Below are 18,215 nucleotides of genomic sequence, written 5' to 3'. Positions count from 1 at the left end.
AGTTTCCAGGACAAGACCGTGGGATGGGGGGACAGAGAGACGGGACGGATATTTTTGGCCATTTATGGGGATGACAGGGGATGGCTATATAAAAAGTAGGGAAACATTAAAATATGAAGGAAATTTTCAACTATTCATATGATAACAGTGATAAATCATTCCTCGTATAAATTACACATAGCTGTTGAATTGAGTTGAGAGTTCAAATGAAGATTGAAATTCTTATGCATGATGTAACTTAATAGTTAATACATGAGGGGACGTCCCTACCATCCCCCATCACCAAGACGTTTCCATTTCTGTGACGCCTGATTTGTACCCAGGGAACGCATCGCCGGGTACCACTACTATAATCATATATATTCTACTTTAGCTTTATGAATAGATACTTATGATCTATATATATTATAACATTCTAGTTTTATTTTTATATTATCTATATATTATAACATTTTTGTTTTATTTTTATATTATCTATATATTATACTGCATTTCATAATTGTAATATGCATGATAGTTTGATTTTAGCATGTATGCATGATATGGTATTCTGTACTTAATCCTGATTATAGCTATATAAAAAGTAGGGAAACATTAAAATATGAAGGAAATTTTCAACTATTCATATGATAACAGTGATAAATCATTCCTCGTATAAATTACACATAGCTGTTGAATTGAGTTGAGAGTTCAAATGAAGATTGAAATTCTTATGCATGATGTAACTTAATAGTTAATACATGAGGGGACGTCCCTACCATCCCCCATCACCAAGACGTTTCCATTTCTGTGACGCCTGATTTGTACCCAGGGAACGCATCGCCGGGTACCACTACTATAATCATATATATTCTACTTTAGCTTTATGAATAGATACTTATGATCTATATATATTATAACATTCTAGTTTTATTTTTATATTATCTATATATTATAACATTTTTGTTTTATTTTTATATTATCTATATATTATACTGCATTTCATAATTGTAATATGCATGATAGTTTGATTTTAGCATATATGCATGATATGGTATTCTGTACTTAATCCTGATTATAGGCTGCAAATATGTACCTACTTATCATTTTTATATGCTTTTTGTAACGACATAGCCAGCTCCACAAAAAAAATCGCTGTACCCACATACCTGTAGCCATACTCAGTTCCAATTTGGTAAGTTTGATTGAAGGTATGGTGATATTCATTTAACCAGTGCTTTTGTAGCATCTGGGAATTCTGAATCCCTTTATAGCATTAAAACTAAGATGTCATCTTCGAATGTGAAATGTGCATCTTACTCACAAATCAGCAGACACCTGATGTCTTGGGGCAAAAAGAGTGTCCTAAGGAACAGCTCCTGAATCAACTCCAACATTCATTAAGGGTCATAATTGAGATGAATGGTGCATAAATTGTTGTTTGCCAGATGCCAGAGAATTTAGAATAGAATACTATTGTGGGAATAGATACTTCATTAGAAGTGAAGGTCTGCAGGAAACTTCAACATTATGGAATAGAGCCAGAAAGTTGAGAAGAGCAAACATCGCCCCACCAGTTCAACATGGAATACAAGGATGAGATTGGTATAAACTATACATTGTAAACCATGGTGCCTAGTACCTTCTGTCTCAAAAACATATCAGTCTTGGGAATATCAAAATGTCTCCAGGTAATTACAGACTTGCGTTTAAGTATCTATACAGTGTAAACCATGATGCCTGGTATCTTCTGTAACAAAAACACATCAGGGACTTGGACATATTAGAATGTCTCCAGACAATTGTGGACATAAGTTTAAGTACCAAAACATCACTTCAAAATAAGGAAATCCCCTCTAGAAGATTCTTTAACATCATTAAATATTATGTTTTCTTCTAAGTTGCTGAATCATGATTTTTTGGGTTCCAGGCAAGAAACGTATTGGAACTGGATTCTGAAACGAATCTCCTGTGGGTGCATGTGGGGTTTATGTTTTTAAATAGCCGTATCCGTATCCGATACTGATCTGTGTCCATGCAACTTTGATATATATATAATGTTTGTATGAACATATCGAAAATGTATCCAACACCCAGAAAAATTTCTGCCATTCCTGTACCCGATTTGGCAACTTGGGTTTTCTTTAATCATTTCTTTATTTCTGTGGATCTATTGTATTTCTTGAGGTAGTATCCTAAACATAATGTTCCAAAGAGACCCATTTTACTTAAAGCATTCTAACTATAATAGCTAGCAAGGCCCATTCTTTCTAATACTGTAAATTCAGTGCTGTAGACAACAGAACATCACAAATATCACATTAGATTATAAGTTGTAAAATATTAGGCAACAGTAAGTAGGACTGTTTAATTTGTAACATATATTTCAAATGTTGCGTGACCTAGATGCTTCCGTTTGAGATCAAAATCTTATAGAACTGATTTAAGGCACAATCAGATATGTTATTTCGGCAGTAAGTCTTAATTTTTGTACAAGATTAAAAAGAATTGTAATCAGCCAAAGAAATAAACTAATAATGTACAAAAATACATGAGAGCCACTTGATGGGTTGCAACAAGCCTAATAGCTTTCACTAGAACAACTCTTTAGCCTACAAAGACTTAGCTTATTCTAGAAGGATATGATAAGACCAAAAGATTACTTCAAATTTTACAGGGTTAAAGCGAAAAAAAATTAAAAATATAGAAATGCTAAATAATAATTTAGAGGAATATTCAAAATAGATAGTATAGGCTTTCCTTGACTACAAAACAGTGTGAGAAAGCTACACCAGCAATTGACTTATCTTCACATTCGGAAGTAGCTGGCCAATAACAATCTTGTGTTGTTCTGCATACCTTGTGATACAATAACAGCTTTTAGGATTGTACTCTGTTTTAATCCAGAATTTCTGATTGATGATTTTCTTTGTACAAAACATGTTCCGTGGTTACTAGATTTTAGTGGTATCGAAGTTCCTGATTTCAAAATGTTAGGCTTTATTTTGAATTTGCAATGACAATTATCCCCCTTTTATAGCTTTTTCGGTGGTTTTAGCATTCTTTTTTTTGACATGTTATCTATTGTTTTTCTTCAAAAGTTCTACGGTATCAGATATGAATACAGTGGATTCACCATATTCATGTCCAATCCTGTCTCTGTATCCACTACCATATACGATTCCATGCAACTCTACTTAAATTTTATTGTCATCCTGTTGATTGATTGGTAAGTATTTAAACCTCTATTTATCAATCCTTTAAAAAAAATATATTATAGTAGGTTAAAAGCTAACCAATATGAGAAAAAAGTTTATATGCAGCAGAGTCAAGAAACCTCTACCAGACTATTTGCAAATTACTATTGGTCACATGTTGGTTATCCCATAAATGCTTCCCCAAGCAGAACAAGCAAAGCAAAACCTACAAAAGGCAATTTCCAGGATGGAGTTAATACTAAGAATTATAACACCAAGAATATAAGCTCTATGCATATCCAGAGAAAGATTAAAAAAGATGCATTTCAATTGTTTAAATGCCAAAATCTCCAGATAGGAAGCAGGAGCAGAAAAGATTTCATGATGCACCCCTATTAATTGGGCATGCACCTTTTCTATCCAGAGTTGTATTTTTTATTTTGAATTAATAAATATTTAGAAGCCTTGTTCTGCAGCTTGCTGATCAAAAAAAATTATTTAAATGCAAAGAAAGATTCTGAAACTAATAAATTAATGGAGAGCATTTTCTCCTCTTGTTCTCACATCCTTATTTTATTCCAAGCTCCAGGTCACATTCTATTCAACAAACTCCAATTCATTAAAAGACTTCCTCTTCCAATGTATTCAATTCATGATGGGATCAATAATATTATTCAGGAAAAGGAACAAAATTGCAGCTAATATGAGATTCGTATGTGGCTAAAAATTCTGAGACTGATGAATTAATGGAAAGCATTTTCTCCTCTTGTTCTCATGTCCTTGTTTATTCCAAGCTCCAGGTTACATTCTATTCAACAAACTCCAATTCATTAAAAGACTTCCTCTTCCAATGTATTCAATTCATAATGGGATCAATAATATTATTCAGGAAAAGGAACAAAATTGCAGCTAATAAGAGATTCATATGTGGCTAAAAATTCTGAGACTGATGAATTAATGGAAAGCATTTTCTGCTCTTGTTCTCATGTCCTTGTTTATGTTTATTCCAAGCTATAGGTTACATTCTATTCAACAAACTCCAATTCATTAAAAGACTTCCTCTTCCAATGTATTCGATTCATAATGGGATCAATAATACTATTCAGAAAAAGGAACAAAAATGCAGCTAAAAAGAGGTTCATATATGGCTTGTCTTGTCAGATGAACAAATTGTTGGGTAGGTTGGACAACCAATCCATACTGTATTGGCTTATCATGCCCTACGTCTTCAGTAATACTATTATTCTATGCAAAGTATATGCCATCTAGGTCAACCTAGTTACCTCTTGTTTACGCTTGACATTAATACTATTCTATGAAAACAGTACTGCAATTCCAATGCCTCGTCAACCTAGTTAAATCTTGTTTAAGCTTTACCTTTTATAATAGTGCCCCTACAGCCATACGGGCTAAGAAAGGAAAAAAATGCATTTCATTGGCACCTTGCACCTGATCCGTGCCAGGTCAAACCAGCACCAGTCCAACCAGAATTTTTTTGACATTTTTTCCCCATTTTTTTCATTTTCGAAACAAGAATCTGATTTATAGGGTTTAAGGTAAAATTTGTTATTTAAACATTTAAAATCTGTGTAAACGTATTCATTTACACTTTCAGTTTGCACTGTAAAAGATGCCTGTAATTTCTGTAAAGTTACTAAAAACGACCCAATAACTAATGTATGCCCCTTCTGTCTGTACATTTACAGAACCTCAAAAACTTTCTTGGATTTTGGTGATAATATTGGAAAAGTAACACATATATTAAATATATACAAAAACTTGTGACCTCCAGTATAGACTGCATGCATTCACAATCAGGCCAACTCAGGACACACATGAAATATTAAAAAATCATGTTTTAGAGCGCTATTATGTAGTATAATTAAATTGTTAAACTTAAAACGTCACTAAAAATTTAAACATTCTAAAGAACTGAACTTCAAATACCAGTTACATACATATTATATACCAGTGAACATTCAACATTGATTATTAAAAACTGAAACCAAGAACTGAGAGCTACACATTATATCTGAAAAAGGAAAATCAATCATGAAGGTCTCATTGTTATTATTATTTTCTACAATCATGAATCTGTTTGAAAACACCCCCCTATTTAATTTTACAAATATGAGGTTTTCCTTTTTCTGAAAACTATTGACAGGGGGCACATTGAGAAGTCTACAGAAGATTGACATATGGATGCCAATAAAATTCCAAATTGACTGAGACAGAAAAATGCTGAAAAGAGGACACATGGATATGTCCCATTCATATTACCACTCCCAGAAACATCTGGGACAGCTCCAAAGGGCAGGGGAGAATACAAACCCATGTGGCACTCATTATTTCCCTCTTTCATGATCTGCCACATTCTTCTATTCTCATTTTTACAATATAAAGCACTAGTGCGCATTCAAAAGAAAAAAAAAATGGCACAAAATTAAGAATTGCATCCATTTACTTTATACTACAAGGAGACACACAATATAGCTAAATAGAGTCAATATGGCAAACCATTGTTCAAGGCCAAAAAGAATTCTTAAATTGACTATATAATGCATGCCCCAATCCTCTTGTAAAAGTTTCAAGACCTTTGAGAAGCATCTACCCTAACAGGATGAGATCAAAAGAATATCCTTCAAAAAAATGGTAGCAAAGAGAATCATACCTGATATTCTCTGATGCTGGACATACAATGAACTGGTCAACAAAATGGTAAATATATCAAGAAACATCCTAACGTAAACAAATTATTACTTTAGTATCAATCACACTGTTATTTACAGCAGAGCTTAAAAGAAAAAAACTTATATGATCTACACCACAAGAAAAGCATAAAGAGAAAACTAGTGAAGCTTTGGATGATTGATAGCATGCTTTGTTGTCATAGATTGTGACGCACAAATAGAAAACTTACCCGTCATATCAAGGGCATTGGTACTCCCGCTCCATCCTGCTCCAGCGCAACATCCTAGAGAAAAGCCCCCAAGTTCCCCCACCCATAATCCCCAGCAGCCCAAACCCCAAGAAACATGATTCCTGTTAACCATATACCCATTTTGACCATTCCAACAAATGACAGACTCGAGAAAATTTCACAACACACTAGACTATAATTTAAAACTCTGAACAAAACAAATATGAAAAATGACAGTTTGATGTTTAATTAACTCAACAACCAATCAGTGACAGGAAAAAAGATGGAAGTAATTGTTCAACACAACAAATGATGTATGTGATGCATATTCATAATTAACTAAACACAATAATTATTAATATTTTAAACTGGAAGCTTAGTAACAACAGTCGGAAAGTCCAAAACTGGCAAGAGGGACCAGAAGTTCAGAAAACAGAGATGTACACAAAGAAATAAAATTTATAAGGAAACATATATGTTTAGATAACATCATGAACTAAAACACTCAATACGACACATTTCTCATTAGCATTTACCAGGAAATCATCTCATATCTTTCATAGTTTTTAAATGCTCACATTAAAATTGAGAACAGACTTTCAAGAACTAGCTTTGATCATTTTGCTTCCTTTTCAACTCTGGTCCAAGGCATGGTAGCCAGACAACAAAAAGAGAAAACAGCTAAAGGAGTTGTCTAGTTATTTAGTGAACAGCTAATGAACAGGTAAAGGAGTTGTCTAGTTATTTAGAGGGCATGAATCTGCTTCTACAATGGATGGCATAAGGAATGCAAGTTCGACAAGAACCACAGGAACCTAAGCTAGAATCTGACAGGGCGCATATGTGTAGGTGCTCATTTTTACGAACTGTCCATTGAAATCAGCATGCACTTTCACACCTTGTGTGTGTACTGACCCAAGCATCCCAAATATCCATTTTTGGGGTGCAATGCATGCTCCAACCCAAGAATATAGCACCCACCCTTTGGGAAAAGTCAGAAATCAGACAGCCTTCCACGCCATAGGACTCCATCAATATAGAGAACAGCAGTGTTAGCAGCAATTTAGCAGAAGTTTATACCATTTCAGACAAATACAGCAGATTTAAATTAGAAAGCAAACATTCGAAGAAAAACACTCTGGTATTGGCCTGTAAAAATACTGAATACATGCTATAGAAGTTGTACTTTTAACTCTTTCTTAAATAGATGAAACAAAACAACAAGAAATCCTTTCTAATAAAATTATAAAAACAATCTGTCATAAATGATCTGAACTTTAATGCACGATATCTGCATCTCCTTTACACAAAATAAACTTTTCTACCACACCACCTATTCCCTAGTTAAAAAGCAACGGCACATACATGCATATAAAGATGTTGATAATGTCAGAAATACATAACCAATTCATCAACTAGTAAGCATAAATTGACATAGGCAATTAATGGCATCAACGTTTGAATATATAGTTTATTCGCCAAGATGTTATACAAAATTATAGCACATCCAAAATGCAGGGAATTGGCCAGTATGGCTACCTATATATGATATACGAGAGAATCAGTTGCAAGTTGGTCGTCAGCCGTCCCCCACAATCCAAATTCCAACCTGCAAGGAAATTGTATGCTTGTTTTGCATACTCGGCCACAAGCCAAAACAATGTCATATAAAGGTCCTTCACACATCAATACTTGGAGAACGAACCTCCTAGATCCTTGTTCCTCACCCACATCAGAAGAACACCTGCATAGGAGCAGTCCAGACAAAAGTTGTCCAGATGATTGGTTAGGCTATAGCACCAATTGTTGATGCATAAGAAATATTAGCAAGGGGTTAATCTGTACATAACAATCATTCCTGGCTCAAATAGCTTTCAGTCCTGTAAATCTTGACTGCAGGACACAGAATTAGAACCACCTTTGTGTTTCTGCTCACGCTGACCCAAGCCCTTATAATTGTCATAATTGTCAATATCAACCAAAGGCGAACTTTGTGGTGAATAAGATATAGGTCTTCGCCGTTTGTGTTTTTTCTTCTTTTTATCACTGCTCTCACTATCATCTAAAAATGAACTTCCTGATGAATAAGAAGCAGACCGCTGACGCCTGTGTTTTTTCCTCCTATAGTCATTTTTGTCACTGTCATCCTCTTTGCTGTGTCTATTTTTATGCCTTCTCCTTTTCTTCTTATCACTGACATCCTTCTCCCTTTTATGACGCTTCCTTTGTTTCAAGTCCTCTTCATTATCATCTAACTTCTTTTGCTTTTTGTGCAGCATAATTGCTTCTAGTTCATCTACATCATCATCTTGCCATGTTTCTCTTATTTTCACTTCAGAACTGGCATTATTTTCATTTCTTCGGTGCCTCTTTTCTTTATGTCTCCCTCTGCCATCATTAGCCTCCTTGCATTCTTCCTTCAAATCACTCGTCTGTTCAGGTCTTTCCCTATCCTCAGTTTTCCAACTTCTCTCTGAGTGCTTACTCACATATTTGTCCTCCTGAATACTATCATCATTCATCACATCCTCTGTTATTCTCTTGGCTCCTGTGAGACTTTCCATCTTCATGACAACATCATGGCACTTATCTTCGAAGATTTGCCCTACAATAATCCCATGAGCGCTGTATTTGTTCATTACCTCTTCAGGCTTTGACTGTTCAGATAAAGCCACACCTCCTCTATCCTCATATTCCTTAACATCTCTTGCATCTAATCTGATTGCACCCCTTTTGTCTACTTTCTTACTCCTCTCCACTATCCCCTTCAATGGTGATAGACTCAAACCATCATCAAGACTCCTTTCTATATAATCTTTTGATTGGGATTCTGGGCTCATGGAATTAGAGAAAGATTTATGGTTTTCTCGTTTCACTTCTGGCAGCATGTCTCTCAGCCCTGTAGGAGATATGTTGAAATCCTTCTCAAAGCTGTCTTCCCTTGGTTCCTTTAATTTGGATCCTGAATAACCAGAATGACTAGCAGATTTGTGGTCTCCACCTTCCAGTCCTTGCAAAGTTTCTCTCCAACCTGCTGGAGACGTGCTCAAATCCTTTTCCAAGCTGTCTTCCTTTGAATCTTTTGATTTTCTCTCTGAATGCATGGAATGGTGAGCAGATTTATATTCTTTCCCTTTCGGTCCAAGCAATGTGTCTCTTGACAATGCAGGAGATACAGTCAGATCCTTCTCCCAACTGTCTTCCCTTGAATCATTTGCTTTGAATTCTGAATGCATAGAATAGTAAGCAGATTTATGGTCTTCACCTTTCACTTCTGATAATGTGTCCCTCTGCTCTGCAGGAGATATGCTCAAATCCTTCTCCAAGCTGTCTTTCATTAAATCGTTTAATTTGGATTCTAAAAGGCTGGAATGATGTGAAGATTTGTAGTCTTTCCCTTTCACTTCTGGCATTTTTACTCTCAAAGCTGAAGGAAATATGCATAAGTCCCTTGAATCCTTTGATTCAGGTTCTGAATGTCTCGAATAATGGGCAGATTTGTGGTTTTCCTTTTTCACTTCTGGAGTTATATCTCTCCTCTCACGTTTAGAATCCTTTGATGTGGATTTAGAATGCCAAGTATAGGAAGTTTCAATGTCTTCTTCTTTACTTTCTTGATATCTCTCTCTTTTCTTAGCTGGAGAGATGCTTAAACCCTTCTCTAAACTGCCCTCTCTTGAATCCTTTGATATCATTTTCTCTCTGGGAGAAATGCTTGCATCATTCTCCAATTTGTCCTCTTTGGAATCCTTTAATACAGACTTTGAATGCTTATAAAGGTCTGCAGATTTCTGGTCTTCCCTTTTTACTTCTTCAAACATATCACTTTCCTTTTCCAAACTGCCTTCTCTTGAATCCTTTGATGGAGACTTTGAATGCCTAGGATGGCGCATAGATTTGTGGTCTTCTCTTTTAACTCCATGTGAGGTTTTCCTTTTATCCTTTTCTTCCTTGACATCACATGCATCTTTTTTGACAGACTCATGTCCCTTTACTTTCTGTCTCCTCTCTCCTTGAGATATCTGCAAATCATTCTCAAAACTGCCTTCTCTTGAGCCCCTTCGATGACGACCATGTCTTTGATCTTCCCTCTTCACCTCTCGTGAAGTATGCCCTTCCTTTCGATGTTTGGGTGATCTAGAGTGAGCTCGAGAGGGAATTCTTGGCCTGCTTCGACTCCTGCTCCTGCTTCTGCCCTTCCTCAAACTTCGAGAAAAACGATCTCTCTCTCTTTCCCGTTCCCAAATAGCATGATATGCACGGTATCCGTCTCGGTTATCTTTATGATAATTGGTTCGATCTCTACTAGGGCTTCTGTGATGATGATGATCTCTTGATCTTGACCTCTGTCGGCGGTCTCGACGATATCGAATAGGAGATAAGGAGCGTGACCGTCCACGACGCTTGCGGTGAGATCTAACTGGTGACCTTGATCTAGATCTTGACCTGAGAAGCATCATTTTATAGTCAGTTATGGATTGCTTAAGAAGACTGTGAGAATCACTGCAAAAGAATACAAAGCAATACAAAAACCTACCGTCTTGTTTCATTCGGTTCTTTTTCCTCCTTGCCATCACCATCTCCTTTGAGTGTTTTACTAATTTCTGCAGCCCGCACAGCAGCAGCCTCAGCAGCAGACTTTAATGTTGCTGCTCTGCTAGCAGCCTGCTGAGAGGCCATTGCCTGTTGCATCATCAGTGCTTGCTGAAACTGTAATTGTTGCATTGCCACTGCTTGTTGCATCATCATTGGTAAAGCAGTTGATTGACTAGAGCTTGAACTTGCATTGTTTTTTGCAGGCACTGACTTTGCCATCTCAACATTCAAAGGCCGCCCACCAACCTCCATATTGTTTAATGACAATGCAGCTTTGGCTTCTTCCGGCTTTGGATATTCCACGTATAGCAATTGCTTCGAATCAACCATCCTGAAGTCAATAACAGTTCCACAATAACTAAAAAGCTGACGCAATTGCTCTGATGTAAGCAAGGGACTGAAGTTGCTAACTTGAACTGTTCTTGATAAGACATCATGGTTATCTGTTTCCTTTGATGAGGCACTACTGTCACCATGACTCTTTAAACCTGATAATGAAACAATACCACCACATCACTATAGCTAGTATCCAGAAAAGTTTTCCAAATAGTCAAACCTGCATTGCGAGGGCCTGCATAGAGCTTGTAAAAGTTGAACTTTATTGAACCACTTTGCTTAGGCTGATAAAGTGTAAGTTGGAGAAAAAAAAGAGTTTATTTAAATTGATGTTGGACTAACAAAATTGTAAGTAGATCACACTTGCAGCTAACTAGGATCATCTGTAGGTAAATTATTGAGGTAACCTGGAGAGTTTTGGCTTATTACACCTTTTTTATATCTAGAGAAAATCGTCCTTTGAGGCAATTGTTTCCTTTCAAATTACTTCAGCAGAGGCAAGGAGCTTTCTTTTGTTCCATTATCAACTTGCATCATTTTATTTACAAAACAGGTATCACTGGAGTCGATTATCATCTAACAGAAGAATTTAATGAAACAAGCAATCCCAAGGCTCATCTAACAAATCATTGAATCTACCCCCTGGAAGGCTCATAAAATTAAGAATTAAATCTCCTAAACAAGTAGGAGAAAATAATGGGAACATTCATATGCAATCAAATTCAGCCAGTGTACGAATAACCTACGACAAGGGGTGTGAGATAACCTTTAACTTTGGCATTAGGAATCTAATTGTAAAGATCAATATTCTAAAAATTGTTAGTTCAAGCATTTTGAATCATAATAATGGAAACATTCATATGAAATCAAAATGAGCCCGTGTACGAATAGCCTAAGCATTAAGGGGTGTGAGATAACCTTTCACTTTGGCATTCAGAATCCAATTGTAGAGATCAATATTCTATACATTGTAATTATAAGCATCTTGAATCATAATTATGGGAACATTCATATGCAATCAAATTGAGCCAGTGTACGAATAACCCTCAGGATCAAGGGGTGTGAGATAACCTTCCACTTTGGCATTAAGAATCTAATTGTAGAGATCCATATTCTATAAATTGTAATTTCAAGCATCTTGAATCATAAATATAAATTGTACAATGTTAACAACAATTTCAAATAAGAATAAGAGCTGCTCTAAAGTGGTCACATGGGAAGAACTCCAGTCATATGAGGATCAACAAGCCTTTCGCAATGGATCACAGGATATAACTTAAAATTGGGCAATATCCAGTATCCAACTTGCTGGATGTGGTGGTACACCCCCATAAGGTTCAATTCAACGTAGTCAAACGCTAACGTCTTGGCATCAGATGCATATCCATTGTGAAATCTAATCCTATAATCCTAAGGTTAGACCTAGGTTGTGGTATCTTATCCTAAGGTTACTCACATAAAAGAAAAACTTATCAGATCAAGCAAAAATCTTGACGAACTGTTTGTTACCGAAATTTTTTGCAGGAAAACATATCTACGAAGCTTTTATCAAAGAAAGGCAAAAACTTGACCGCTCAGACGACTAGAAAGGTTTGAAATACAAAAGAAAAAATATATACCTGCAGATTCAACATGAGCTTGAAGCGCTTGAGCAGCTACAATAGTCTGGGCCGCTGCCATTGCGGCAGCCGAAGGTCCCATGGGCATCTGACTGAGGGCCCCCATGGCACCCCCTGCAGACAGAGCAGCCATCAACTGATGATGCTGTGGATGAGTCAGCTTACAATCACTCTTGGCACAACGTCCACCGAGATACTCCCTGCAAACCTCCCCAAGCCCAGGCAAAACCAGCCCACCATTGGCACCAGTAATAATCCCCGGCATCATCCCGGATACCATGTTAGGGAACGTCTGCATCTGACCAGAAACCCCGTTGACAAACCCTGGGGTACTCACCGGAATACTGCCGCCGCCGCTAAAGAAAACAGGAAAGGGACTGCCGGCGATCGGGCGACCGTTGCACTCGACGGTGACGGAATAGTCGCCACGCTTGGCGACGGCGTACGTGGCGGTATAGGAGCCATCGGCATGGTCCTTCACCATGGCTTCCTGCTCGGCTCCCCCTGCCGCCGCACGGATTCGAACCCTGATCGACTGTCCACCGTGCGGAGTCCTCCGGCCGTCGGAATCCCTCGTCATAACGACAAACGATGCAACAGTGCCAGCGGCTCCGCCTCCGACGCCCGTACCCGCAGCTGTGCATTTTCCTGGGTCGACAGGTCCGATTGGCTTGAAGGCCGCTACCTCTTCTTCTTCATCCTCCTCCTCTTTCCCATTGCTGGTGTTTTTGGTGTTTTGCGATTGGAATGTGGCTTCGAAGGCGGCTTTGGCTGCAGCGGCCTTCTGCTCCTCCTCTTTCAGCCTCGCTTCCTCCGCATGTTTCAGCCACACGGGCCGCACCACGCCTCGCCCCGCCATGCCCTTCTTTGCCCTCTGTAAACCCAATCTTGTGCCCTGATCTTTTAATGAATCGGTGAGGAAAAAAAAACCTTAACCCATCTTACTCTTCATTGCCAGATTGCTTTGCCACAGCGCTACGATCGACCGATTTCCACCGTCGATTGTTGCTTCGGGAGTAATATACAAAAGGAGAAAAATAATGTATGATGTTGGCAATTCGTAATATATCCTTTACAAACTATTCATGTGATCGATATTTTCCGACCTTGCCTTGTAATAGGCAGCATATAACAAGGCGGAGAGATTTTGAGAATTTGAGGCGGCGTTTCTTTTCTAACTAATTTAGTTTTTATTATTATTTATAATGTGAGCGGAATGTATTTGAAGAATAGGTAAACCCTCATAAAAACTCTTTTAAACTATACTTATTATTATAGATTGGTCTAGTCTATATGGATTTTTTTGGAAAGTTTTTCTTAGAAGTATGAATTCTATTTTGACATTAATGGTAAACTAGTTATTGTACTTTGGTGTACAATGGGTATGTCGAATAAAAGAAGATTAGGAAAGACAATAATTAGGAGAAATAGGAGAAGATTGGCATAATTTAAATGGTAAAATGCCATAGTGTGAGTAGTTATGATAATTCATGTCCCAGTCTAATGGGGTTATTGGAAAGGAGGATAGGGAGATTAAAATGTTAGAATTTGTAGTGTATATAAAGATTAAAAAAAGGTAAATGGGTAATAGTAAAAAATGCATAATTTAAATTAAATATGTAGAGAATGCATAATCTAATTACAAAGATTGTGAAATTGAAGAGATTGCTCACATTATTGTTTCATGAACGTGAGCATTTGGAATATCATTGGAACCTTTGAAGAAAATGCACATTCAAGTAAGTTCCTATTGAGCATAGTTGATTTGAAACTATAAAGAACAACAATGGCCAATATTTGACAAAGTGACATAGTGCGAAATAAATTTGTACTATATTTTGAACAAGTTTAATATTTTAGCATATAGATATCATTCATTGATCACCAACATCAATTATTTAGAGTGAAGTATTGTCTAATTTTCAATAATACATGCTTGGTAAGATATAGATAAGTTTGAATACATGTGGTATAGATTGAATATTAGGCATGGTATAAGTAATGAAGAAACGGAGGATGGAACAAACTTGGAGCTTTTTGTAGTTATGGATGACAGCTTCAAGAGTTTGTATTTGATAATGATGTCGAGCATGCCTCTTCTTCCTTTCAGCGAGCAACATATGGGCTTTGTTGCATTCGTGAATATCTTTGGAATGTGAAGCTATGATCTATATGAAGATTTGCAAGTTATCAAACCCTTGAAATAGTTGTGAATGTCAATCCTTGTCGATCGATGTTGCTGATGTCGATTGTCGCTCTTTCAAGTGTAACCCCTTATGATTTGTGTATTATTAAGCCCCATGCCATTTTTAGTGGTATTTGACGTCGGAGACCACGACTTATTGGAGTTACAAGGATATTATTTGGGTTGGCTTGATCCCAAGTCGAACCTATATAATATTTGAATTGCACAACAACAAATAAGAGAAGTTGAGGTGGTCTTCCACCATCATTGTATACAATTGCTTTGACTTGTCCAAGTGCACCATTCACGAGACCCATTTCCACCCACAGATTTGTACATAACATAAATTGTTGGCCAATACATAAGAAGATCTTAGATTGGATTTATTCTTCATCTGGATTGGAGGATGTGAATCCCCTGAGTTTTTCAACAGTAGAAAGGGCAATAGGCTTTGCTAAAGACAATACATGTATTTATTATGAAATGACACCATTTCATTTGTTGCAAATAAATGTGTGGATGATAAGAAATTAGACTACTTTGTTGTGGTGAGTGAGGAACTTGAGTGAGACATTAAAATTTGTCAATCTGTAGTTGTAAGTTCACCATTTCGTAAATTTGAGAGAAGTGCATGAAAAGCAATTTGGGCAGGTTGCTCTCCAATTTGATGAAATATTTTATCCAATGTTACAATTATTGTGATGCCCCTCCATAGGAAGTTGAAGCATATATCGAAATGTCCTTAACAGGTGGAAGTTGGCCCAAGTCTCCAAACAGCATGATTGAGCGTCCTCCAAACGGAATTTGGTTATGTGTAGGGAATGCCTCACATAACCTAATATTGACGCATTCTATCAGCTTTGGACCAATGAAGCTCATTTCATCAATTAGAATGTAAAGAATGAAGTACATGCTTGCTTGGAAGGTTGCAAGTGTTTGTCCTTGTAGAGGGACCATTTCTTCGAATGGTATTTGGAGGGCAGAATGAATTGTTGATGCTTGTATGTTGAATGTTGCAACACTTATTGGTGCAAGGAATAGTAATGGAGATTGTCCATTTGGTGTTGATCTCATGAGTGCAGACTTTATGTTTGTTATTAGGTGTAACTTTCTTGTGCCTGTAGTTCCTTGAATAATAATTTTCAATGGTGGTTGTAAAGTATTGGCGTGTAGATGTGAAATAATTATATCGTATGCCTTTTGTTGTTGTATAGATAAGTTATATTGGGCCTCCTGATCAAGAAAATGTTGGACTTGAAATCCTGGCCGATGGGAGTGTATGAAAGTAGTAGCTATCACTTGTTGTTGTCGACTAAATTGATGTTCTGCCCAATTGTGGTTTAGGTCAATGTCACGTTGGTCAAGCATCTCAAGTTCATCTAGGTGAATAGGAAGGCCAGGGTATAAAGCTGATAGGGATTGCCATTCATTCAGGAAGTTTTCTTGTATTTCTCCTAGCTCACTTAAAGGAGTGTTGCCATTAGTTTCCTCGACTTCTTTTGAAGGTGCTCATCATACATGTCATGGATTGTAGTTATGTGAGAAGCTCTCTCCCATTGTGCTTTTATTTCATCATCTAATGAACGAAAATCCATTTCAATGTTGCAAAATAGGTGGTACAACATTAGTTTCTGTCCAACAAAATACTTGGAAAGACTTGTCCTCCTTTGTAGGGATGGATGTGAATCGAGGGGACACTTAAACAATGGTTCCTTGGGGTAACTCTTTTCATTGAGCATGTTTTTGAGATGCATTGAAGGACCATTTTTTAGTTACTTCAATAAGAGACATTGTCTCTAGATGTATAGGTCATGCCATGTAAGATGCAATATAGTTTGGGTAAGTGGTTCCATTTGTGGGTGAGATTGATACACGTTGGAAGTTTTTATGGTTCGCATTTAAACAAACAAATGTTCTATTGGAGAGGGATAGTGGTAGTTGTAGTAAAAGGTGGGAGGTCTCTTAAGCACCTATATCACGGTCCACGAGGCTATCAAGAAGCATTTTTTAAAAAGTATTAGGAGATGGCTTATTAGAGTCAAAGTTGGTTGAAATGTGAGACAACATTGCATGGTATGTTTCAGATTTATTTTCAGCTTTAGCAATATATTTGATCACAACATCAATTGAGAGAATGGGCTAACAATCTACATTGGCCCTCCATATAGAGAGTATGAATGGGTTGTGAAGACTTAGTCGATCATCATTGTGAGCAAGGGTGTGCTTAGGTTGGCCATTTTCAATATTAGAAAGGCTTGAGTTTCTTGAATGGTCCAAGGGGCTCATACAAGAGTATCTCCCTTCCTCCTAAGACATGTTTGGGTAGTACACTTTGTATTGCATTGAACATGATTGACCAATTCACAACAGTCGATGGAAGGATCAGTTGGCACAATCATTCTTGTGTCCATTAAGCAAGGGTCATCAACAATAGATCGATGGAATATTTGGTTTCTCAATTCAAGAGTTTATGGGTTTCGTGCAGAGACATATGCATCAATGTAATCAAGTGCACTTTGTACTGATTGATTGTTATTCCATAGCAATTTGGCAATATCAAGTGCTCCTTCTAGCCAAACAAAACCATGGATATGTGCAGAGCCTTTGTGTTGCCACTCATTCCCAGTAAAGGATATTTTTTAGAGAAAATTAAAGTAAGATTAAGATTTAAATGTTAAATCAAATGGTTGCAAGATTTATACCTATACCAGTAGTCATTTGCACCAAGGAGTTTTTCCAAGACCTCTTCACGAAATGCTAAAAATCTGTGATGTGTGTACAGTGCAATGAGGTGGATTTTGAACAATATTTTGTAACCTCCACTTTGAAGCTACATGTGGATTTGTAGGTGTGGTGGATGGCATGATGTTATGCAAGTATGGCCATTTTGTATATGTTGCACCGAGTGTGAAAAATAGAGTTAGGAAACCAACTTAATGACCATGTCAAAAAGTTCCCTTCTTCATTAGTTCTAGAATGGTTTTGTACCACAAATTGATGAGCCAAACCATATAAGTTGATCAACAAGCTTGTCATCTGGCAAGTCTTTTAATCTCTGACAAAGGTCACATATTTGTGTAGGTAGGGAATCATCTAGTTGCTTGTGAACAAAAACAAATGTTGTGGCTTGACTTTGATGATGCATAAGTATATTTAGTATGAAGTACCTAAACCTTGGGTGTTGACCAAACCTATTGTCATGGTATCATAGAAGATGGAGACCATACTTATGTAACTTAACTTCCTTGAGACATGGTTGCTTGAATGCAGTCATTCCCTTTGGGAACAAAGTGAGAAATGACATTACAAATAATCCTTCAGTGGTGTATTCATTTATGGGAGATGGGGAAATGGGTGATCACTGTACTATAGGAGTTGGACAT

General features: G+C 37.0%; 1 protein-coding gene across 3 annotated transcripts; it reads right to left on the bottom strand.

The window, feature by feature from the left end:
- Positions 1 to 5,685: 5,685 nt before the first annotated feature.
- LOC131067850 (uncharacterized) lies at positions 5,686 to 13,726 on the bottom strand. 3 transcript variants are annotated; one of them, XR_009111878.2, is made up of 5 exons: positions 12,648 to 13,726; positions 10,634 to 11,180; positions 7,636 to 10,542; positions 6,097 to 6,150; positions 5,686 to 5,879 (listed from the first exon to the last, which is right to left on the bottom strand). XR_009111878.2 is itself a non-coding variant. In XM_058003022.2 (3 exons), the coding sequence occupies exons 1-3, from the start codon at positions 13,504 to 13,506 to the stop codon at positions 7,971 to 7,973; spliced, it is 3,978 nt and encodes a 1,325-aa protein (XP_057859005.2). In that variant the 5' UTR covers positions 13,507 to 13,726; the 3' UTR covers positions 7,532 to 7,970. The 3 variants fall into 3 exon arrangements, 1 of the variants encoding a protein (XP_057859005.2); XR_009111879.2 differs by lacking the exons at positions 5,686 to 5,879; positions 6,097 to 6,150 and adding an exon at positions 6,198 to 6,218; XM_058003022.2 differs by lacking the exons at positions 5,686 to 5,879; positions 6,097 to 6,150 and having other exon boundaries at positions 7,532 to 10,542.
- Positions 13,727 to 18,215: the final 4,489 nt, after the last annotated feature.

This window comes from Cryptomeria japonica, chromosome 8 (genome assembly GCF_030272615.1).
Source record: "Cryptomeria japonica chromosome 8, Sugi_1.0, whole genome shotgun sequence".
NCBI classification, from domain to species: Eukaryota; Viridiplantae; Streptophyta; class Pinopsida; order Cupressales; family Cupressaceae; genus Cryptomeria; species Cryptomeria japonica.
Note: the sequence above shows the minus strand (reverse complement) of the source record. Positions and strands in the feature narration are given on the sequence as shown.